The sequence below is a fragment of the Argopecten irradians genome, chromosome 12 (assembly GCF_041381155.1).
Source record: "Argopecten irradians isolate NY chromosome 12, Ai_NY, whole genome shotgun sequence".
Lineage (NCBI taxonomy): Eukaryota > Metazoa > Mollusca > Bivalvia > Pectinida > Pectinidae > Argopecten > Argopecten irradians.
The window spans coordinates 32,504,239-32,528,729 of record NC_091145.1 but is presented as its reverse complement, the minus strand read 5'-3'; the positions used below and the strand labels follow the sequence as shown (position 1 = coordinate 32,528,729).

Genomic DNA, 24,491 nt, shown 5'->3' with positions numbered 1-24,491 from the left:
TTAGTAGTAACTGTACATTAAATTTCATCATTCTACCTACCACATGAACACAGTCTCGGGCATACACTGGCTCGCCCCTAATAAAGCCCAGTGGTACAGCAGAGTTAGGGTAGATAGCCTCAAACTTGAGCAGGTGACGCTTTAATGCATATCTGTTATGTGAGATAATGTTAAATCATTGGAAAAACATACGAAAAGTTCACTCTAATGGAAAAGAAGGAATCTTATTTTATAATTTAACATTAAAAGTGATACTTTTCTGTTAAGAAAAAGATATTAAGTCTCTCAAATGTAGATAGATTTCTGAAGAATACAAAAGAATTGTGGTATATAGGTACACCACATTATTGTTCTTACAACGGATGTCCTTTAAATGCTCCGACACTCGTTGGCATTGGACGTCTGATCAAGTTATCTGTAGAATACAACAGGGGTACATGAAGGAACCACATGGTGTGAAAAGGTTTTATAAGCTTTATAGATATTTCAAAATTAATTCAATTACTGGGTGTAGATTGACTTTAACATCTGCACTATTTATCTTTAACCACTGAACTATTACCGTAACCTTAAATGTGTAAGTCCTCTTGCTTTGCGTAGTCCATGTATACATTATACAATGAGTTAACCTATGAACTTTATCTCTGATGTGCATGTCCTGGTACTCTGCGTTCTAGGTATTGTCTATACACAGACTTTGACCTTGAAATATCTACCTTTAACCTCTGAACTCTTTACCTTTGATGTATGTATCCTCCCACTCCGTGGCCTCTGTATCAAAGTCTAGGTAAGAGGTGTATACCTTGTTTACCTTTATCCTCTGAACTCTTTACCTTTGATGTATGTGTCCTTCTGCTCCATGGCCTCTGTATCAAAGTCTAGGTAAGGGGTGTATACCTTGTTTACCTTTAACCTCTGAACTCTTTACCTTTGATGTATGTGTCCTTCTGCTCCGTGGCCTCTGTATCAAAGTCTGGGTAAGGGGTGTATACCTTGTTTACCTTTAAACTCTGAACTCTTTACCTTTGATGTATGTGTCCTCCCACTCTGTGGCCTCTGTATCAAAGTCTAGGCATAGGTATTTAGCACGCTGATAAGTCAAAGACCCACTATAGACTAATATATAGAGAATGGTAAGGAACTCCTCCGTGACGCAAAATTGGGTAATTTAGTTCAAAGTGTTGTAAAAAAATATCCAGACCAGATATTTCAACGGCTTTGGTCTAAATTGAAAGTTAAGATGTTACACTTCACGTTGATAACAAGAAATCCTACTGAACTTGTCTACTTTTTTCACAAACTGCCTCGAAACTTGAAAAATTGACGAATTTCCGTTAGTCGGACACGATCGAGAACATTTTTGCAAACGAAAATGTCTATTGGCTACACTGAAAACACCGCAGCCTACAATAACAGGCTTTGACATAAACAAACAACAGGTGAAAACAAATGTATTTACTTGTTTGACGGTTCGTTTAAATCCCCCTCTCGTGGTCCTTATGTCGTATTTCAGTGTTAATAGTTATCCGGGTCAGGTTGACTGCCATTTTGCCACTATCTTGAAAGTTATGTATAGCCTAATCTTATTGGCTAAGCTAAAACCAACCGACCAATAATCTAGGTATGGGGTGTTTGAACTTGTTTACCTTTAACCTCTGAACTCCTTACCTTTGATGTCTGTGTCGTCTCACTCTGTGGATTCTATATCAGGGTCTAGGTATGGGGTGTTTGAACTTGTTTACCTTTAACCTCTGAACTCCTTACCTTTGATGTCTGTGTCATCCCACTCTGTGGATTCTATATCAGGGTCTAGGTATATATGGGGTGTTTGAACTTGTTTACCTTTAACCTCTGAACTCCTTACCTTTGATGTCTGTGTCATCCCACTCTGTGGATTCTATATCAGGGTCTAGGTATGGGGTGTTTGAACTTGTTTACCTTTAACCTCTGAACTCCTTACCTTTGATGTCTGTGTCATCCCACTCTGTGGATTCTATATCAGGGTCTAGGTATGGGGTGTTTGAACTTGTTTACCTTTAACCTCTGAACTCCTTACCTTTGATGTCTGTGTCGTCTCACTCTGTGGATTCTATATCAGGGTCTAGGTATGGGGTGTTTGAACTTGTTTACCTTTAACCTCTGAACTCCTTACCTTTGATGTCTGTGTCATCCCACTCTGTGGATTCTATATCAGGGTCTAGGTATGGGCTGTTTGAACTTGTTTACCTTTAACCTCTGTGTTCCATACCATTGATGGGCGTGTCCTCCTGCTCCTTGGTCTAGTTACGGGGTATATACTGTCTTAAAACTCTGAACATTTTGACCGTCAATGTGTGTTTCCTCCCCCTCTGTGACCTATATCAGACTCTAGGCATATGTTGGTGCTGACTTTGACCTGGAAACTACATATTTACCTTTAACCTCTGAACTCCTTAACTTCAATGTGTGTGTCCTCCCGCTGAGTGGCCTCTGTGTCAGGTTCTAGGTATGGGGTGTATACTGACTTTGACCTTATTTACCTTTAACCTCTGAACTCTTTACCTTTAATGTGTGTATCCTCTTGCTCCATAGCCTCTGTATCAGGGTCTAGGTATGGGGCGTATGTCTCCTCTATCCAATCAGGATCCACTCTCAGTTTACGAGTCTCTGTTAACCAGTTTGCTGCATACCGGGCTGTCACATCCTTTACATAGCCCTCTGATAAACCATATAATATATCAGTCATAGCCTCTCACAATGGGGTAAAATTTGATGTATATGTATGGTTAGTTATATCTAGCTTACACATGTACCCAGGAAAGAAGGACCTTATAAAGTTTAATACATGTAAATACTTACTATTGTTATAGCCAACGACATAGTGCACAGGTTGTGTGGCATGGCTTTCTATAGCATACGGTGCATTCAGTTCTCCTTTAACAAAGTTCACACCTAAAAAATTAAAATTCCACAATCCTGTGATATTATATGCTTCTAACAGAAATCATATCTCATTATGTCTGATACTGCCATCACATTACTGAGAAGTAATTAGGCATCTGATGATACCTTTAATTATTTACAATACCGTTATCTCTCCATCCTTGATACTCAAGTGGTTACTATCACAATAGTAATATCCATCCCTAAATTTTAATGTCAGCAAAACTAGGCATTTCAGGAAAACAACTTGACCAATCACAGGTTTACAAAAGAAGTCCTTTGAAAACTATGTGGAGAGCAACTTAAAAGCCATACATTCCAGTAAATGTAACATCTGTTTACACACATAGTGCCTTCAGTTTTGGCATGACATATAGTCTAGAATTGGATATAACAGCATCAATATTGACCTCTGTAGTACATCAAGGATTTTAACTCTTTTATATCTTACAATAATTGTTCATAACAGCATCATTTAGCCAAATAGTAAAACATCACCTGTCCTGAAAATAACCAGAAGGCATGAAAATCACAATATTAATTAGTTTGCTTCACGCTTTTTTCATTATTACTTTAAAAATAACTTCTCAGCTCTGACATGCAAAAATGCAACTGACAGCCTAAATCTATATTTTTTTTATATTCTTTTAAATTTTCTATACATACATATCCATTTGTGTTCCGTCTCCAGGTAAACCTCTGCCCATTGGTCACAACCTGTAACAGTAAAACAGTAGCCAATCAGAGGGCAACTAAACAGTAAAACACTAGCCAATCAAAAGGCCACTAAACAGTAGCCAATCAGAGAACACTAAACCTATTCCAACCAAACGTGCAAATAGCAATGTAGCCATCAGCCAATCAAGGCACAGTACCTACTGTATTCCAACCAATCAGAGAGCACTATATGTCGTCCTCCATTTCTAGAGAGATCTGCACAGATGAACCAATAAAGATAATGAGATTTGTCATCCTCTATATAAATCACAGGCCTTATCAGACGTGCCATGTTATGTTTCTTCCCTGAATTCTTTCCTACACTTAGTCTCATGATGCACATGTCCGCAAATATGGTACACCAATCTGAAACGCTGATACAAATCTGAGAAAATATGGATACTTTGGAAATTGCTGATCAATAACATTGAGTAAAATCCTTACCCACTCTGCTTGTGCCATTACTGGAAGTGTCAGAATCAGAGGACAGAACTTTCCTGTTGTTTTTCAAAGGTTTCTTTGTTTTCAGGGGACTTCTGAACTGTGTCAGACTAGGCTCAAAGTCACTGTTTATAATAGAGATTATCATATCTGTGAACTGATGTTCAGTTTGACACATTGTTTATCTTATTAGTAATTATCTTAAGGATAACAAATGATTAATGTATTTATAAGAGTAATTAATAAATGTTGCCATGTGCAGCTATTGATTCTGACCTGATTATAAGTTTTTAAAGCATTTTTTAAGAAAGAATTGTTATTTTGATATTCATTGCAATATGAGAAGCAATAAAATTTCCCTTCAACAGAAGACATCTCTGCATAATGATGAGACTTTATATGCAGTGGAATACCAATGTCTCTATTGAAGCATTAAATAGACAAAATGCTGCAGAGCAGAAAGTTATCTCCCTTACCTTTCATTTTCACTGCTCTGGGACTCTGTATCTTCAACCTTTACTTTCTGTGAATGTTTACTTTTTCTACTTTTCTGACTTTGTGTGGATTTCCTTTTTTCCCCTTGTTTCTTTGATTTACAATCCTCATTGTCACTCACGGGTATAAAACTGTCATCAGATTCCTCCTCACTTTCATCGCCACTTCCCTGATTGTAACTTGATGGTTTGACCTTGGAACCCCGGGTTCGCAAACGTCTATTTTTAACCTTATACTTTTCTAATCCCCCTTCTGAATCACATTTCTGATCTTCATCCTCTTTCTTAGCTTTGTTTTTACCTGTCAATTTCACAGCTTTTGTTTTGGAATCAGAGTTTTTGAAATATTTTGAGGTTTTGCTTTTTGCTGACTTTGCATCTTTTTTCTGTGGTACCTTTGTGGTTTGTGAACTGCTGTCTTTATCAATCTGAGTTTGTTTCGACTTTGAAGATTTTGTTGTACTGTTAGGTAATTTCCCTTTGGGAGACTTTTTTGTCTTTGCGTCATCCTGATAAAGTGTTAATACAAAATTTATTTCATTATCATTTATTAGTGATATACCTAATACTTACAGAGTTAGATCAACCCTCAGTCTCATTACCATGGGAACAGAGATCTGGTTACAATGTTACAGGTCATCATAGGAAACAGAAATACAGAGAAATTGTAAGCTACAGAAAACAACCAAACATCTGAGGATAGGGTAATAGCATTATTGCCCACATGAAATTTCACAACAAAGTTATGCTTGCTTAGTCAAAAAATTCTCACGATAGAAAATTAAAACAAGAGGCCCAGAGGGCCTGTATCGCTCACCTGGTTTGTAATGTCAAGTCATGTTCTGAATACAGGTTCATTGTTTCTTTTCTGAAGGAATTTGCATATTTACCTCTTATTTCCCTTTTGGGCCCTGCCCCTCCTGCCCCCGGGGGGTCAGAGCCAAAATTTATACAAGTTCTGTTCCCCTTCCCCAAGGATATTTGTGGCCAAATTTGGTTACAATCCATGCAGAACTCTAGGACAAGTAGTGACTAATAGGATTTACCTCTATTTCCCCTATTGGGCCTCGCCACTCCTGCCCCTGAGGGGTCAGAGCCAAAATTTATACAAGTTCTGTTCCCCTTCCCCCAAAGATGTTTGGTGCCAAATTTGGTTACAATCCATGCAGAACTCTATGACTAGTAGCAATTTATAGGATTTATCTCTATTTCCCCTATTGGGCTTCCCCCCTCCTGCCCCCGGGGGGTCAGAGCCAAAATTTATACAAGTTCTGTTCCCCTTCCCCCAAGGAAGTTTGTGGCCAAATTTGGTTACAATCCATGCAGAACTCTAGGACAAGTAGTGATTTATAGGATTTACCTCTAATTCCCCTATTGGGCCCAGCCCATCCAACCCCCGGGGGGTCAGAGCCAAAATTTATACAAACTCTGTTCCCCTTCTCCCAAGGATGTTTGTGGCCAAATTTGGTTATAATCCATGCAGAACTCTAGGACAAGTAGCGATTTATAGGATTTACTTCAAATTCCCCTATTGGGCCCTGCCCCTCCTGCCCTCCGGGGGTCTGAGCCAAAATTGATACAAGTTCTGTTCCCCTTCACCCAAGGATGTTTGAGGCCAAATTTGGTTATAATCCATCTCTCCCGTGAACTCTATGACTAGTAGCGATTTAAAGGAAATGTTGATGGACGGGCGGGCGGACGACAGACAACGGACGCCGCGCCATGACATAACCTCACCGGCCCTTCGGGCCAGGTGAGCTAAAAACTGCAATATTGACTTGATAATTGAACACTGGAATGAGTATGGATTGTAAACATTAAGTTGGAGGATGGCCAGTAAACCATATCCATGTGATGAAAATAATATTATGGTAAGTGTCAGGGAGCATTAGCAGAAATTAAAACACAGACTTTTCTGTCATATATTTCCTAATTGACCCTAGATCCCTACTGGCTTTGCCCTTATCTACTCAATATTAAGTTCCTATCACTTGATTTGCAGCTTTTCTGCTTCTGGAAACTCGTCCACCAAGGATTTGGAAGATTCCGGAAAACTAATAACTACCCTACTGCATATTGAGTTGACTGCATATTTCTGACTGACTAAATATACACATTGAAATCATTCCAAGCTTACAAAAATGTTAACATACTGAAACTTATTTCTGAACAGAAAGTGACAAGAAGTAAATATATACATATTGCTACAGCATACCTTGACTGGTTTGGCAGACACTGGCTGGAGAGACATTACAAGTCGTATGTCTAGGCCCAAACTTCTCAGTAGAATGACAAACAACTGTGACGGAAAATTGAACATACACAATATTAATACATAGTTAATATAATAACATCCACTTTACATTAAAATAAGAAACAACAATAAATTTTCTTTATAAATTCACCATCAATACTCAAATTACTCATTATAGCCCTATAAAGTAAATAATGTATTCAAGGACTTTGAGTAACCAGAAAAAAAGCTTTCACAGCTACGGTAAAAAAAAAGATTTTTGCAAATTTGCTTTACTGGATATGTTTTCTATATATGCAATATCTTGTCTACTGGTATACATGGAATATGTGGTTTTAACAGCATGGCTTGTACAAAGATCTATGAAATCCAAAATTGGTATTAATGAAGTCCAACCAAGTAATTAAAGCTAGGTAAGAACTCACCAGTACAAATTCTAGCATGTTGTTTGCTTTTTTCTCTTCAAAGTCATTTTGTAATGCACATTCCTGCAACAAAAATTACATCTGACAATGTCAGTAATTCACTTGAGTCTGCCATGAACTGGAAAAGTACTATAACAGCAGTCACATGTAGATAATGAATTATAAATACGGTATATGTGTATATCAGGATCAGTTAATTTTTTAGGACAGTTCTACACTTTGCACCAAATTTTTGAAAGTAAATAATTATTTTCTCATATTTACCATTTGTTCTGTCTCCGACTGGCCATCAGTGATTGAGATCAAAGACTTGAACCACTGGACCATTCTAGAGAGTGTTGCCATGGTTATGTTTTCGGGGCAACGGCTGCTGAACTCTTTCGGGGCGATGGAGATGGCCTGGGCTGTCAACTGAGGACAGTTACACAGATTGTTCAGGTACATACCTCTGACCAGCAGACACAGCAGATGAACCTGTAAAGGTCAAATGGAGTCAAAAGGTCATTTATTAGATACAACATTGCAAGGAAAACATATACATTCAAACATGTCTATAAAGACCACTCAATGGACAGAGAAGAAATGTTCTTTATTGCCAGGTGGTTTATATAAACGTGTTGAATATGTTGAAATTGGTCATTTGGGACTCTAGAAGTGGTCTTGATACAGAAGCTATCACTACAGCAGGTTTGTAACTTCCTTAAAGATGCTCCACCGTTGACAAATGGTATTTTTTCACTATCAAAAACAGGAGCAGACGTTTAAGTATTTTTCTTCAGTTACAAAAGTTACTTACTTTACACCATTACCAACATTGAAAAGTTTGAGCTTCTAATTTTACTTCAAGTTAAAAATATGAAAAATAATTAATTGCATCCCGAAAAAATTACGTTGCACTATATCCTTTATGGAATGAAGTACTGATTGCGCATGCACCAACGGCAAAATGAAGTATTTTATATTATTTTTTGTGCTAATTAGACATATATATACACGATGATACACCAATAATTGTTCAAGTAATGAAAATCATTTATTATTTGTCAGCGGTGGAGCATCTTTAAAAAAGACATTTTAATCTATTTGACACTTCTCTGTATGCCATTTTTGATGTGGATACTGTAAAACGATTAGTGATGGGGCCACAAGTTACCACTTCCTGTTCATGGGATTCTAATTATATATAATAACTTACACTTACCAAATTATCATATCAACATTACTAAAGCCCACATAATTACCTTATGTATATCCTCCCTCACACCCTTTTGAAATCTGTTAATTTGACGCTGTACATATTGTTTCCAGTCAAACTGTTTCTTTTTCCTGAATAAATAACAAACAGCAAAATAAAGATGCTTCACTCCTTACCACAATCATCTGTTACTCATATAATACTTCATGACACATAAAACAAATATATTATCATAACTGAGAAATTTTCATGTTTAAAATGACAATACTTATTGAAGTGCAAGGCAACAACTTTACCTCTTTTTGAACAGTTCAGGGGCGTCTATTGTGATTTCTACACCTTCTTCTGGTAGACGGTTCTTCTTTGGAGACTGATGATCTGCAGGACAAAACACAATATTATTGATCAACATGTAAGCAGATAACAAAATTAAGAAGGTATCTGAAAACATATAAAGTTTCCTTGATTTAGACATGTATATCAGACAAAAATGACCCGCCACCTTATAAATATTGGAACATGGAATGATGGGGCAGGACAGATAAAATGATCTGTTCCTTCTCTCCCATTTTTACATTAATCTAGATCTAATATTATTTTGTGTCAGTATATTATTATGTTGATACATGTACTTGAGTGTGAGTAAACTCAATAATGAAACTGACATTCTATGACTAAGTTTACCTTTGACATCCTCCCATCCTTCATCCTCACTGCTCTCCATCAAACTTTCTTGGTCTGACATGTCCACCGACCCGGATGGCCCAACTTCAGAGTTTTCTCCCTTTTTCACTCCCTCCATCAACATCAAAACCGAGGCCACATCAGATTCATCCAAATGTTTGAAGGGATTTTTTCTAACTTCCATTTTGACTTTGTCTGTGTCCTTCTGTTGTCTTTCTGTAACATCTTCATTCTTTTCCTGATCGGGAATTGTTTTCTTGTTTTTGCCACTCTTTACTGATTTCCTTGGCTTTCCTCTGGTTGTTGTTGTAGCTTTACTTTTCTTTTCATTTGGTTCAACTTTAACATTCTTCTTTGAATCACCCTTTCTTTTTCTACTAGATCTTGATTTATTTGTAGCATTTGATGCCTCAAAATCCTCATCTGATGACAACACTGTGCTTTCTTGTACTAGCAAAGCCTTTGGTGTGCTTAAAGTATCTTTTTCAGTCTTAATGGATTTTGATTCTCCTGAGGTTTTGTCCACATTGATGCTACCATTTGTCAAATTAGCATTACACACTATTGAGCAGGATGACAACTTTTTACTCTCCTCTTCCAACTCACTTTCATCACTACTACAAGAACTCATATAGTCAATATCAAAGCCCGACATATTCTGTATGTTATTGTTTTCACTTTGAACACGCCCTAAAGGATTTGAATATGCTAGCACCGAAATGTTATCTTCACATTGACTCACTGTCTTTCCAGGCTCTGAATCATTACATATCTCATCCTGTTCATCTTTTATTTCACACTTCATCTGTTGTGGTTCCTCTACCTGTAACTTTACTTTGCCTCTTGTTTTATTTTTCAAATTTTCTTGATTTTTTCTTGGCCTCCTTAATTTTTCAGATTTATCTTGCAATTTGGAATCTGCTTTAATTTTACCTGAGTTATTCACAATAGAACCATCATCTTGAGAAACAACAGGATGTTTAACTGTGTTTTCTTTCTATTTTCGTTTTGATTTTGAACACCTTGTATTTTTGGCAAGATTTTCTGTCTGTTCTTCCTTAGTAATACCACTATCAGGGCTACTTCTACACTGCCGTTTCCTTCTAACATTATCATCAATTTCTGTTGCTTGTGCTTTTTCTTCTTTGAAAGTTGCTGATTTGCGCTTAGGTGCCATTTTCTACTTGCATTGGTGGGCCTTAAGTATGACGTTGCCTCCTGAAATTGGCCAATTAAATTAGTTATGTTCATACTTTTTAGGAAATGTTGGTTATGCAATAACATAAAACAGATTAGCTATGACAGACAACAATTATACAATGGAATACATGTATCTAAGTACAGTGGAACTTGGTTGATACAAACTCGGATAATTTGACGACCCGAATTAATACAAAGTACTTTGCTGGTGCCGGCCTAGTCTGTTAAAACTGACCATAATCGCAGGCTCAAAATTCTGACTGAACGCCTGTTTATGGTCAGCTACCTACTGCTCTTAAAAAGCCGGGGATTGTAGTACAAATCTGGCGACAGCAACTATGGGACTTCTGTAGGTTTAATTGGGGTCAGAAAGGTATTGACAGTTAAAAGAAAACATTTGGCACTCACTTTAATACATGTCACATCCCAAATCATCACATAAATGATGCTATGTCCCTAGTTATGGTCGAGACGTCCTAGAATCAATGTTTGGGTAGCCATCTTTGAAGACTGAAAGTTAATTTTAACACCCAATCAGACAGCTGGGATCGATTTCCGGTGAAATTTGACGATTCTAATTGGCTGTTAAAATTAAATTTTGGTCTTCAAAGATGGCTACCGAAACACTGATTCTTGGACGTCTCCAACATAACTAGGGACATAGCATCGTTAATGTGATGAATTGGGATGTGACATGTATTAAAGTGAGTGCCAAAAGTTTTCCTTTAACTTTAAAGGCATATTTGACCCCAAACCAACATGTAGAATTCCCATAATTGCTGTCGCCAGATTTGTACTACAATCCCCGGCTTTTTAATAGCAGTAGGTAGCTGACCATAAACAGGCGTTCAGTCAGAATTTTGAGCCTGCGATTATGGTCAGTTTTAGCGGACTAGTGCCGGCCGAATAGCATTTTTATCTTTGTTTAAAAATCCCAGAAAATTTGAATTCGGAAAACACGAAAACATTGGATAATACGAAGTAACTTTTTTGGTCCTAGTTCACCGAAAATGCTGATTTATTTTTCATAAAGCTGCCATAAAATGGCATTTCAAAAGCCCTTTCCAACTACAAAAACATGGGGAAAACTGTTTAATGTTTAGCAATTAACGGTAACCTAAGTTACAGTGTATCTAAAGCTGCAATACCATGTACAATACTTACATATATATATATATATAGACACGACGTAATGCTATACCTCTAATATTGTTGGAGTACAGAGTATACAGGAACATCAATCAGATGGTGCAAGACACATGACAGACATGAAAAAGCACTACTTCAAATTGTTTTTATAACTAGTTATCATTATATTTATAGGAGTGTTTTTGTAAATTCTTTGTAGATCTAAACAGAAATCAAACTCATGTGGCTTCCATAAATCTAACAGATTACAGGTATTATACAGTCAGTATAGTACAAGAATGACATTGGAAAGCGAAATTGTTCTATTATCTGAATGACGGGTATACTAGCACTGCGGTAGACGATTGGACTACTAGCCTAGTCCCCGGGTAGATTTAACCACAGGGGCCCGTTACTACTGTTTATATTATAATATATATTTTCAGTCACTGGGTACGTTATATCCTTAACGTACCCAGTGACTGAAAATATATATTATAATATAAACAGTAACGTCATGTTACCCAAATTGGCACGCTACCCAAAATGGCACACTTTTTGATAATATTGTTCCGTTTTAAATTCACTTTGGAAATTTTCTTTCAGCTGTTGCTATAATTATTCCCTGATCATCATGAAATACTTTAATGGTGATATTTCCACATGACCATAGCTAGGAGGGATTTTGTTCAGCTATAAACTTAAGAAAATACCTAAAATCAAGTGTTACGGTAAATATTGCCCCGTGCGATGACTCTAGTTTTCCACTTTTTGCTCATTAGTCTGCTCTAAAAAGTGTGGAAATGGTATAAACTATGTCTAGAACACAAATTTAATCAATTTAGTTGTCAGTTACTTGGTAGTTTCATAGTTCAGAGCTGTTTTAGCCTCAGTAAATGTTGATTTTCTAGTATGAAGATTTTTCATCTGCGATAATGTGCGCATGCGAAATGAAACAAAGGTGCGCTCGAATAGCACTTATACATCCAAGAGTTACTTCCCTTATGCCATTTATATGTTTATTTAACAGTAAAACACACACAAAGCTTAAAAGGGCAAAATATGCTTAAATATTATCGTAAAAATTATGTAAGAAAGGTAAGTGATAACCATAAAGATGAAATTTTACCTGCGTAATGACTGCATTGATTTTCACGTAAATCATCCAAATAATACATATGGAGAAAAGTGTTCAATGGCATTAATTGTTGATTTTTGTATTGTAGTTTCAATATAAGTCAAATCATATTTGAAATATTCCGATATTTCCTATGCTCACTGTTTTTACCTGGGTGTGCCAATCTGGGTACCCGCACCTGGTTTCCAAGGATGCTATTTATGGAAACACGTGCAGAAAGAATTCCAAACATAAACCAACAGACAGATGATAGGCTCTATTTGTAAGATTGATACAAAAATTGGAATTATATTGCAATCTGAAAAATAGATGCTTGAAAATAAGAAAAATGTGTGCCAATCTGGGTTACATGACGTTAGTAACGGGCCCCTGTGATTTAACTCTGGCATTTAATAATTAGGTAACAAGGCGATAGACTGCATGTTCGTAACATGTTTTTGAAGTATCTACACCGGGACAGGCAAGCATGCATTTTGTAAATGGTCAAATGTTCAATTTAGATACAAAGATTCAATTTTATCGACTTAATTATGCTAGATTAACTTACAATCACTCGTATCGTTTAGGTCATTTCAGCAACAGTTTTCCCGCAAAATCCACATGGCTGATGTTTACGTAAAGAGTGTATACAATCTCTAACAAACATTTATTTTGTGTGCTTGTGGTAAAATAATGACAGCAAATGTTTAATATGCTAAATTATTTCATTTATAAAATTTTATTTTTTATTTTTGATTGAATAATTGCTGTTCTTAATCTGAAACGCCGATATAAATTTGGTTTAGAGATTAAAGCACTGGACAGACTTTCCCTTCACGGGTCTTAAGCAGTAACACTCTCATTCGGTCGCTCTCGTTCGATATATGGGGTCCATCGGTTTTGGGTCTGCTGTCTACCAACATAATCTTCCTCATAAATCTTTGATAAAAAGGTAAGCATATGCACACTGAATCAATAAACTGAAATATCTAATCATTAGGCCTATAAGATGACAATTTTGTCATTCCTTCTCCTATATGACACTTAACAGTTTTTCATTTCACACATTCAGGTGCGTGACATCCCAGAAATTGTACCAGTTTTGAAGTATGGACGCCGGTAAAAGCAACAATCGCGCAAATCTGTGTCACATTTGTAGGATTCTTGTGATATTGACATCATTATCACCTATCATATAACTATAACCTTTGACATCTTTAAAAATATCAGTAACCTGTATATTCTTTTTTCTCACAGGACTTCAAATCACGTTTTGTTGACATCCCTTTTTGGCCAGTGTGTGCAGTCGTACACAGTTCACAAATACAATAGCCCTCGTTGTTAGTTAACGGTGGCTGTGACAGACAGAGGAGGTATTTTTCCTGTACACGTGTGATAATATATAAACTGCTGTGAGTCGAAAAAAGACAAGTGGAGCAAGATGTGTTTTAAAGTGAAATGTGACAAGTGTAAAAAATACACATGGTCAGGTAAGTTTAGTTCTAACAGTCTTATCAGTTGATAAATACATAAATAGCAATTTTCTTGTTTCTATTTCATATTATTTAGATGTAGCTAGGTCTCTTATCATTTGAACTTTATAATCTGCCTACAGTTGCTGCTACAAGCGTTAGAGGAAGTTGTTTTCATGTTTAGATTTTAATTTGACTATTTTTGCAGATTTTCAAATTCATTTTTTTTTCGTTTAAAGCTATAACTGAAGCCCATTCGTTTAGGGTTAGTCTCTACACTACAGAACACCTTCAACCATTATATATAGAAATCTATATTCATGTAAAATTTCAAACTTCAACTAAATCTCAAGATATTTAAGATACATGTACTTTTAAGTGACTTCTTGTCATTGGTTCAGATGACCTTATACGTTATTAGAACTGTAGGCTAGTATTAAATTTAATACACAGTATAACAGTTAGGGCTTCAAAGTATGTCCAAATAATTTAATTAATTGCATTGACCTGATCTGTTCAAAGCCACAGGGTTCAAATAAGCTATATGTAACAATTTCCTGTTAATATTTTAATTTTTTTTTGATAGGAGCGAAAAGGTGCACTATATTCTTCGACCCCAGTCATGATCAGTTGCTTTCCAACAGTTACACTATGACTATAAAATAGAAAACAAAAATCAAAAAAACTCACAAGTTAAATGATATCAGTTTAGTCTACTGTTTAAGATGGAACTGTTGATTTTAACTTTTACAAAAAAGTGAATTTGAAGCTTGATCAATATGACATGTATTTTCATCCTTTATATCTTAATTAAGCCATGCATTAAAGGGCTGACTTGAGTGTCAATACATGTATACTCGTATTTCTTTTGATTTTCTATATAACTAGCTATATATTTGGCTAGTGTCTATAAAATTTGATTAAATTGCATTAGAAATCATATATTGGTCTTTTTAGATAAATTAAAATTACCTTCTGAAAAAAGGGGCCGCGGTGGCCGAGTGGTTAAGATGTCCCGACATATTGCCACAAGCCCTCCACCTCTGGGATGCGGGTTCAAATCCCATGTGGGGCAGTTGCCAGGTACTGACGGCTGGTCGGTGGATTTTCTCCGGGTACTCCGGCTTTCCTCCACCAACAAACCTGGCACGTCCTTACATGACCCTGGCTGTTAATAGGACGTAAAAAATAAATAAACCAAAACCTTCTGAAATTGCAACTTTACTGTAGTGTATAGATAAACCCCCTTTATAATTGAATTTACAACCCCAAGGCTAATGGAATTGCTAGATCTTGTTCACTTCAATATTGCTTTGAATATTGGTATCTATAGAGGCAAAGGTCAAATTATTTGCACATTGTGGTTGTAACAATAGGAATTATTTGACATTTATAGACAAGGTCATGACATGTGTACATATATATTTATGTGCTAATTACTGTCCTTCAAATTAGTTTGACTATCATTCACAATCAGTCTTGTCTCTTTGTGTTCAGCCTACTTTGATTCTGTGTTTATCCATCTGTTTCATAGATTGTTGGAATAGTCACGTTCGCAATGTTGGTATACATGTACACTTAGTACATGTTACTGTGTATCATACATAGACGTATGTACATTGTTTACACAATAGCTAACTATCTAGATCTCTATGTACTTTGTCAGGTATATCAGATATATAAATATTTTCAATAATTTTGTTATGTGCCACTGCTGACTACACACCGTGATTTCATTTAAGCATTAAACTTTCTATGGAATCTATGGTCTATAAATAGTTAAGTTGCAGACAATCTTCATGATGCGAGTGAGAAGGTTGTAAAGGCTGATCTGGCATCTTTATAGACCATAGCATAGAATCCATAGGAAGATAGTTTAATGCTTGTATATTTAAATTATTTACTTTCTTTTTTTTTTTGGGGGGGGGGGGGGGGGTTGGCAGAGTGGTTAAGATGTCTTGACATATTACCACAAGCCATCAACCTCTGGGTTGTAAGTTCGAATCCCACGTGGGGCAGTTGCCAGGTACTGACTGCAGGTTGGTGGTTTTTCTCTGGGTACTCTGGCTTTCCTCCACCAATAAACATGGCAGGTACTTACATGACCCTGGCTGTTAATAGGACGTTAAACCCACTTATTTTGGGGGTCTCTGCATTAAAATTGTTTTAGTAAGACAAAAAAAAAATGTTTATAATCAACAATACACTGTACTCCACAAAATGGAACAACCATTTTGACAGTCATCATTAAATATTTTGATTTGACAGGCGTATTTTAAAGTTTTTAAAGGCCCACTACCTTTCCGAAACGGCTTTTGTTTTTTTTTTAAATGTGAATGTAAAACAAGATCGATAATTATGTCAAAAAGTTATTAACTTACCATTAATGCTACACTTATCATCATCTCCTGATAAATTTACATCTTTGTTTATGTTTGATGGATCATAGCTGTGGATCACAAAGGCACTGTTGCCTAAAGCTTTATTGATATATATATTGCTGAATAAAACATTATTTTGACGTTAACTCATTCACCCCTAAAATTTCATAATGGACTGGTCTAATCTTTGATTCAGAAAAGCCTAAAGGCGTCTTCAGGGGTGAATGAATTAAATATTGAAAAAATTATCCCTCTTCCTAGTGACTTTTTCAAGTGGTTAATTCAACTTGATTGCAATTTAAATATCTTACAGGATGTGGCAAGCATGTTGAGACGGTGCTGGCAGATGTACCTGATGAAGAGAGATGTAAATGTCCACGAAATAAAGACAAAAAGTGTGTGATTATTTGATTGGTGCATGATGTTTTAGGTTGGTGTTAACTGCTTTTTAAGTATTTTAACTTGTTTAGGTCACCTGACCATTGGTCATGGTAACCTATTGCGATAGTCTTTTGTCTGTCGTCGTGCATTGTTGTACGTCATGTGTCGTGCGACATTCATTCATATATTTTCCTTGAGAACACAATAACTTGAGTAAATATGCACCGAGCTTAATGAAACTTTTTAGGTCATCTGTCCTGAAGTGTCAGGATAACCTATATAGCTATAGTCATGCACCGACCATCATCGTCCGCTGTGCACCGTATGTAAACTTTCCATTCAAATGACTTCTTCTCATTAACCGTAAGGCCTAAATTACTCATATTTGGCTTGTAGCATACTAGCATGGAGGGCTACCAAAGTTGTGAAAATGAATGACTTCGACCTTTCAAGGTCACAGGGGTCATATAGGTTAAAATATTTGAACGACTTCTTCTAACTAATCGAAAGGTCCAGGGTACTCATATTTGGCCTGTGGTATGCTGGGATGAAGGGCTGCCATATTTGGGAAAATGAATGACCTTGACTTACTTTCAAGGTAACAGGGGTCAAATAGGCTAGCATCTTTGAACGACTTCCTCTAATTATAACTGACCAAAAGGTCCAGGGTACTCATATATTAAGCCTGTGGCATGCTGGGATGAAGGGTTACCAAAGTTGTTAAAATTAATGACCTTGACCTCCTTTCAAGGTCACAGGGGCCAGTTAGCTAAAATCTTGAATTTTGAACTTCTTCTCAAGTTCTACCAGTGTGATTTATCTGATACAGGAAATGATCCTGACATGGTTCCAACCATTGTTGTTATATTCTTATGTTGATCCTAAATTCAAGATGGCGACCACACCAGCCAGCTTGAAAATATATTTTGAACTTATTCTCAAGTTCTACCAGTGCAATTTTGCTGAAACTTGCCTGAAATGATACTGACATTTCCCAACAAAGAGTTGTAATTGACTGGTTGATCTGAAAACTAAGATGACCACCATCGCGATATATCACCGCCATCTTGAAAACACATTTCAAACTTCTTCTCAAGTTCTACGGGTGTGATTTAGCTGAAACTTGCATAAAATAATCCATACATGATCCCGACCAAGTGTTTTTATTTTTTGGGTAAATCTTGAATTTAAGAAAACACATTTTGAACTTCTTAAGTTCTAACGGTGCAATTTGGCTGAAACTTGCCTGGAATGACAAAGATATGATCTTGACAAAGTGTTGTTACATCTCTGGTTGATCCCAAATCGAAGATGGCTAACATGACATCATATTTATTATTAATTTCCTATACCGCTCTTGCCAAGGTAGTCAGATGACTTTTAAGGCTCTTGGGCCTCTTGTTATGTAGACTTACATTGGAAAGGTTTTGGATGAGTTCGAAAATCAGCTTGATTTGACAGTAATTTACGGAGTTATTGCCTTTTGCTCTAATAATTTTTGTTGGACCTTGTAAACACGATAACTTAAAGGGACAATTCACTCAGGCTAATTCTTTTACATAACCAAGAAGCAAAATATGGCATAAATGTATTGTTCTACATTTCTTATGAAACATATAACATAAGATATTGACAAATTCCACGTCATTATTTAGTATTTTAATTGATACCGTTGTAATTACAAATCGTTGATCAATACGATTAAGCAGGTACAATATGTACGCTTTACCCATACCCGAGCCAAAGTCACGCACGTTAAACAAATGAACTACATAACTACTGTGGAGGTGATATAATGATTTTTTAGACAAAACAATTCACCTAATAAGGTAAACACACTTCTGTCAGAACGATTTGAGCAGTTCTAGACAAAAGTACCATTACTCTACGAGCAAGGGACTGGGTTCGGCATACAAGATATTCGACCACAATGTGTAATGGCGGACAGCGAGTGAGTTTGAACATTTCACATGCATTTCACCACCATGGGATTTTCTGACATATCACAGTAAAACCGACTGATCTAATTTCCATTAGAACTGGGGGTTTTCCGATATATATACAAATTTTAATGTTCTCGTAGAATGAATTGTCCCTTTAAGTAAATATAAACGGAGCTTAATGAAACTTACATTTTGGATGTTGACTAACATTGGAAAGATCTCCGATGAGTTTGAAAATTAGCATGATTTGATGGTTATTTATGAAGTTATTGCTCTTTGCACTAATAATTATTACAAGACATTTTGAATATGATAACATGAGTAAATATGCAACAAGCAAAATGAAATTTAGTAAATATGAATTGAGCTTAAAGAACCAATTTTTTGTAGACTAACATAAGAATTATTTTGGATGAGTTTGAAAACAGGGAAGAAAATCATCTTGATTCGACAGTAATTTATGGAGTTATGCCCTTTACACTAATAATTATATTGGACATTGTGAACGCGATAACTTAAGTAAAGATGCACTCAGATCAGCTTCATGAAACTTTGTATTTAGACTAAAATTGGAAAGATCTTGGATAAGTTTGAAAATTGGCCTGATTCGACTGTAATTGAAGGAGTAATTGCCGGCGTAATTGCCCTTTGCACTAATAATTATGATTGAACCTTGGGAAAACAATAACTTGAGAAAATATGCACCCAGTTTTAAACTCTGTATGTAGACTGACATTGGATAGATCTCGGATGAGTTCGGAAATCAGCTTGATCCTACTCTAACTTAATTACAATGTATGTAGTTATTGCCCTTTGCAATAATAATTATTAAACCTTTTGAACATGATAATTTGAGTTATTATGCACCAAGCTTAATGATACTTTATATGTAAACCTATTAGATTTTTGTTTCTATTTTGTGAACAAAAGACATCAGTTGGCTAGTAAATGACACAACTAATTTGTATCCAATATCAGGTGACCGTTAAGGCCCATGGGCCTGTTGTTTGTGTTTTACAATACTAACATATTTGTAGCTTGGTTTTTGCATTAATTATTTTCATTAATTATTTCTTTCATTTAAAGTTATGGTACACACCTTTTAACGTTTTTGTTTTCTAATTTACATACTGGTAATCAAATGAGTTTGATCATTTTGTGCATGCAGTCTCAAAAGTTATTAAAATTAAAGGTAATACTACAATTATCACTACTTCCTACACGATTCTTAATAAATCTGTTAAATGTTTATTTCTAAAACATGTGGTAACATGTGCGTCTTATGTATCCTGGGCGTTATCCTAATTATACTGCACATTAGTTTACTATCACTTCGCAAGACGGCAATATACAGTTGTTGACAAGGGTTGAGGGCAACATATGATTTGTTGAACCCGAAGACAAACTGTTGCCCGAGGCCGAAGGCCTCGGGCAACAGCTTGTGTGAGGGTCCGACAAATCATCTGTTTCCCAAAAACCCAGTCGATAACTGTTTTGTTATACCCGTTGACTCAAAACAATCCATTGACGTCACGAATTGTAGGTGTGACGTCACTCCGGTCCAACAATACATTTTAACAGTCGATTTTAACTGTTCTTTGGACCGCTCGACGGAACAGTTCATTTATTGGCATTTTTGGCAATAGAGTTTATAACTTTATATAGGAACTATTTTATAGGGGTATAACAATATAATATGCAGTGCTCAAGTTAAGATGCCTACATAGGTAAAATACCCATTTAAAACCTGTCACTTACCCATGAAAATTGTATGAACATGTACAAACTAATTAGTATGAGCACATACATCCAGAAATATTATCAGAAGAAATATTCAGAGGAATTCCAGTTATTTTTAAGAGTCTACATCAACTTAATTCAGATAGATATTTTCACAATTGCTAGCTTATCAATCAGGATGTATCATTGATTGCTTTACAGTATACCCACATAACTTTTATCAAAATGTCTCTGTTAAGTTTTGGGTTTGCAGAGAAGATGGAGTTGTACCCCTCTCTTTCAAATTTGCAAGTACAATTACCCATCCCTCAAAACGCAAAAAATGTTCTGGAGCACTGAATATGATTTCAAATTATCTTCTCAGTTTCATATTGATGAGAATTGTGATTTTAGTAATATCTGTTAATCTTAGATATCTAAGATAAAAAAAAAAGGTAAAAAAAAAAAAAAAAACTGGAATACAAACATTTTGCATTACAAGAAACTATATAGACAAATGTTCCCTTTCTTTCGTCGTCTGACCAACTTTACATTTCTATGTTTATGTTTTAGTATACTGATTTTAATTTATTGTTTACACAGGTGAGATTTACCGTTTAGACAGATGATGGAGCACTCAGTCTGACTCAGCAAGAATTATCAACACTCTAAGTACAGAATCTCAAATCCAGTCATCACAAAACTGTGCCATGCGATATTTTATCTTTGTTCATATATTTGTTACTTATGTGTACATGTTTTGTTTTAAAATGTATAAGGTGATATTGTAGCTACTGTTGTAACAGGAAAAGACATTACTTTCTGATTGTAAGGGAAAATTCACAGAAGGTAATATCTTTTCCACTACACAGTAGCTTTAAAAGTAGTGATAAACTGATATTGTAAATGATGAATACGAGAAAAAGAGAAAAATGAAAAAGTATCAAATCAAGTGAGTTAGAATATGGATTGACATATGTAAGTGTTACTCTTTGAACATGTGTACAGGCATAAATTGTTGTGCAGTCATGTAGTTTTTCAAAACAAGAAGTTCTAAATTCAAAATTTTGGTAGCACTTATAATTTTCTGCTGTTATTAAACAATTTTCTAGTTCCTATTATCATCTTTTCTTGCTGCCCACAGTTATATACCCTAGGGAAAAGTTTTTTTGACAAAATCAAAAACACAATCAAACTGTTATTCAAACTTTATAAAAATCTTATGTCATTTAAAAGTGATACTTAAGCTCCATTGCTGAGCACATAACTTTTTTTTTTCATTAAATTTAATGAACCACAATTTCATGTGATTTTATTTTTGAATGTGCCTTGGAAGTAGAGATGTCTATAGGTGACTATAAAACAATTAAGCCAGTAATTTTTTGCAAACATAGAATTGGTATGATGTGGATTTTTAAAATACATTTGTATTAGATATTAGTTAAGATTTTTCATTCTAAATTTCCAATTAATTGATGATTTACATCATCTTATTTTCTTGTGAGAATAGATTTAGAATGCTTGAAATTTAATTTACTCATATTGTAAAGGATTATTAACTTATTCAGTTAAACTAATTAAATTGCACATACTGATGTGTTGCTGGAAATAAAAATGTAAAAAATTAAAAAGTATCATCTGCACAATAAATATTTTAAGCTAAATGACAAAAAATGTGAAATGAAATTTCTGTGAGGATAGATTGGTAAGGAAACATGAGATGAATTTCCTTAGAAAATGTTTGTTTACACTTGTGTTACAGTGTTAATTATACAGTTTATGAAATGATTTTTGCTGTCATTTCAGCACTCCTGAAAATTTTAATTACTGATATAATAATTGTTGGTCTGGTTTATAAAAGCCTGTTTTGTTTTAACATATTGTTAGTATGTGTTAAACCATTGAAATATAAAACATTGACTTGGTGCATTTATTTTTTAAAGTTGTAATTAGTCAGGGTAATGATGTAAGTAGATACAGTTTGAACTAATATAGAAGTTCATACAACTAGTCAAATACATGTAATGTACTTACCATAGTATTCTGTCTTTGCATATTACAGAGTTAGCTCCCTTGCGGGTATGTATATTCATTGTGACGTCATTGTTTTGTGAGAACAACTCACATTGTTTTCTCTGAAAATTATGACATTATGACGTTACACTCACTAACACATGACATCACAATCAATACCTACCTGCAAGTGAAGATAACTCTGTAATATGCTAATGCAGAATTGGTATATAATATAGATACATAGTAGTCAAACTATTATTAACAAATTCTTTATTTTATATAAAAAAAAGAGATATCGTTTCACTGGGGATATATTTTCTAGTATAGGGATATTTAGAGTTGAGAATAAAAACAAATGATATGGTATACTCGTGCAGTATAATAAAGTAAATTCAGTCAAATCATATCTGATGTCAGTAACACTATTTCCTTTATGCTAAAGATGTACATTTATTTTCACAATTCAGTATAGCAATGAATGGCAGGGAATCAATGTTAATTTTTCTTTTAAAGGAAATAGCCTCTATTATTAGATGTGATTGGTAGAAATTTAAAAGTAAATCATCCAAGTTTGGTATACAGTAATTTCATGGAAATTATTTCCATGGAGGCAGAGACAGTGTCTATTTTATGAATAACAAAGTGCTACCAAAGTTGTTTGTTAACATCCAGCCATACATAGTGGGTATATCTAATACTGATGTATTTTCACTATTAACATCAGAGCCTAATTTGATTTTCCCTCCTCTACTTCTAGAATATAACTTCCGTTCACTTGATTTGTAGCTCTCCTGCCTCTGGTATCACTTGGCATTTGAGATTAATTTTGTTGAAAGACTTATCTTCTGAGAAGAGGGCAAATTGATTTGGACTCTCGATGGGGAACTTTTTCAAAGTGGTTTTTGTGACAAAGTTTTACTTTGAATTGGTTTTATTTTATTAACTGGAATTTATTTGAGATTAAATGCTGAATTCACATGTTCAAGCATTGTTATATAGTGTACTTATAATGTTACATGTACTGCATCCTGCCATATTGATATATAATTATTTGCTTTCAGCTAGGTACTATAAAATTTTGCCAAAAGTATATTAGATGTCAATGAAACATTATCATTTGAATTTTATAAACATGAAACATATATCATTATCATTTGAATTTTATTAAATGAAACATATCATTTGAATTTTATAAAAATAAAACGTATCATTCAAAGCGCAATTTTACTTCCTTTCTCTAGACACATGACTAAAAATTTAAAGTTCCCTATATTATTGAGAAGTAAATTATCTATATTTATTATATAAATTTACTGATTAAATTGATTGATGCTTCAGCTCTTTGCATATATATACATTTCTACCACAATATGTCATGTTTTTCCACTCGCCGACTATTTCATAAATGTGCTGGATATTGGATATATGACCTTCCAGACTTTTGATTGGTCAAGATTTTACGCTTTGACCCGTAGTACATTTTTCTCAAGTTTCACATCACTAATAATCAATTTTTTTTCTGGCAAAGCTCATTTTTGCCTATCAAGATTAGGGAAAAGATGTGATTAGGGAATGTAATGATCTTTTTGAAAAAGTACCCAAGTTTATTATAAGTAGATTAATTTTTATTTCTTTCCAATTAGATATTATTTACTACAGAATTCTGATGAACAATTTAAAAATATATGAATGCAGGTTGATAATGTTTTTTCTGAACATCATTATACAATTTGCAAAAACAAATTTAACAGTATGATAAAAAATAAAAAGATATAAATGTTTAATTGCAAACATTCCATTAAAAATATATTTTTGTTGACAGATTTTCCTGTTAACTAGGATACCAGTACATACTAATTCAGCTATATTTCTGTTGAGATGTTATAGACTGTACTTATAGTTTATTGAGTTTAGTGTTTATTTGAATATTAATGTTTCTTTGTTAAGATGGCATTTTAGAGATTATTTGCTATTTTTGTGAATAAATTAATACAAAAACAGA

At 34.8% G+C, this 24,491-nt stretch overlaps 1 protein-coding gene and 1 long non-coding RNA gene across 7 annotated transcripts in view; one reads left to right on the top strand and one right to left on the bottom strand.

Moving 5' to 3' along the window:
• LOC138304625 (DNA repair protein complementing XP-C cells-like) overlaps positions 1-15,277 on the bottom strand; it is a 20,838-nt gene extending 5,561 nt beyond the window's left edge. Inside the window, exons 1-14 of one of the 2 annotated variants that reach the window (XM_069244795.1) lie at positions 15,022-15,277; positions 9,133-10,350; positions 8,745-8,826; positions 8,495-8,579; positions 7,518-7,727; positions 7,254-7,316; positions 6,790-6,873; positions 4,557-5,083; positions 4,084-4,205; positions 3,589-3,639; positions 2,839-2,931; positions 2,542-2,697; positions 358-415; positions 41-152 (exon numbers count right to left, since the gene is read on the bottom strand). In XM_069244795.1, coding sequence (XP_069100896.1) covers positions 41-152; positions 358-415; positions 2,542-2,697; positions 2,839-2,931; positions 3,589-3,639; positions 4,084-4,205; positions 4,557-5,083; positions 6,790-6,873; positions 7,254-7,316; positions 7,518-7,727; positions 8,495-8,579; positions 8,745-8,826; positions 9,133-9,937 — 2,448 coding nt within the window. In that variant the 5' untranslated portion in view covers positions 9,938-10,350; positions 15,022-15,277. Of the gene's footprint in view, positions 1-40; positions 153-357; positions 416-2,541; positions 2,698-2,838; positions 2,932-3,588; positions 3,640-4,083; positions 4,206-4,556; positions 5,084-6,789; positions 6,874-7,253; positions 7,317-7,517; positions 7,728-8,494; positions 8,580-8,744; positions 8,827-9,132; positions 10,351-13,145; positions 13,227-15,021 lie in introns of those variants that run through there. The other variant, XM_069244794.1, reaches the window with a different exon arrangement.
• Positions 13,407-24,491, top strand: LOC138304627 (uncharacterized). Of its 5 annotated transcripts, none has more exons than XR_011205610.1 (4): positions 13,407-13,529; positions 13,835-14,067; positions 16,744-16,860; positions 21,077-24,491. It is a non-coding gene; the product is annotated as an uncharacterized lncRNA (long non-coding RNA). The 5 variants fall into 5 exon arrangements; XR_011205608.1 differs by lacking the exon at positions 13,407-13,529 and adding an exon at positions 13,636-13,696 and having other exon boundaries at positions 16,744-16,825; XR_011205607.1 differs by lacking the exon at positions 13,407-13,529 and adding an exon at positions 13,636-13,696.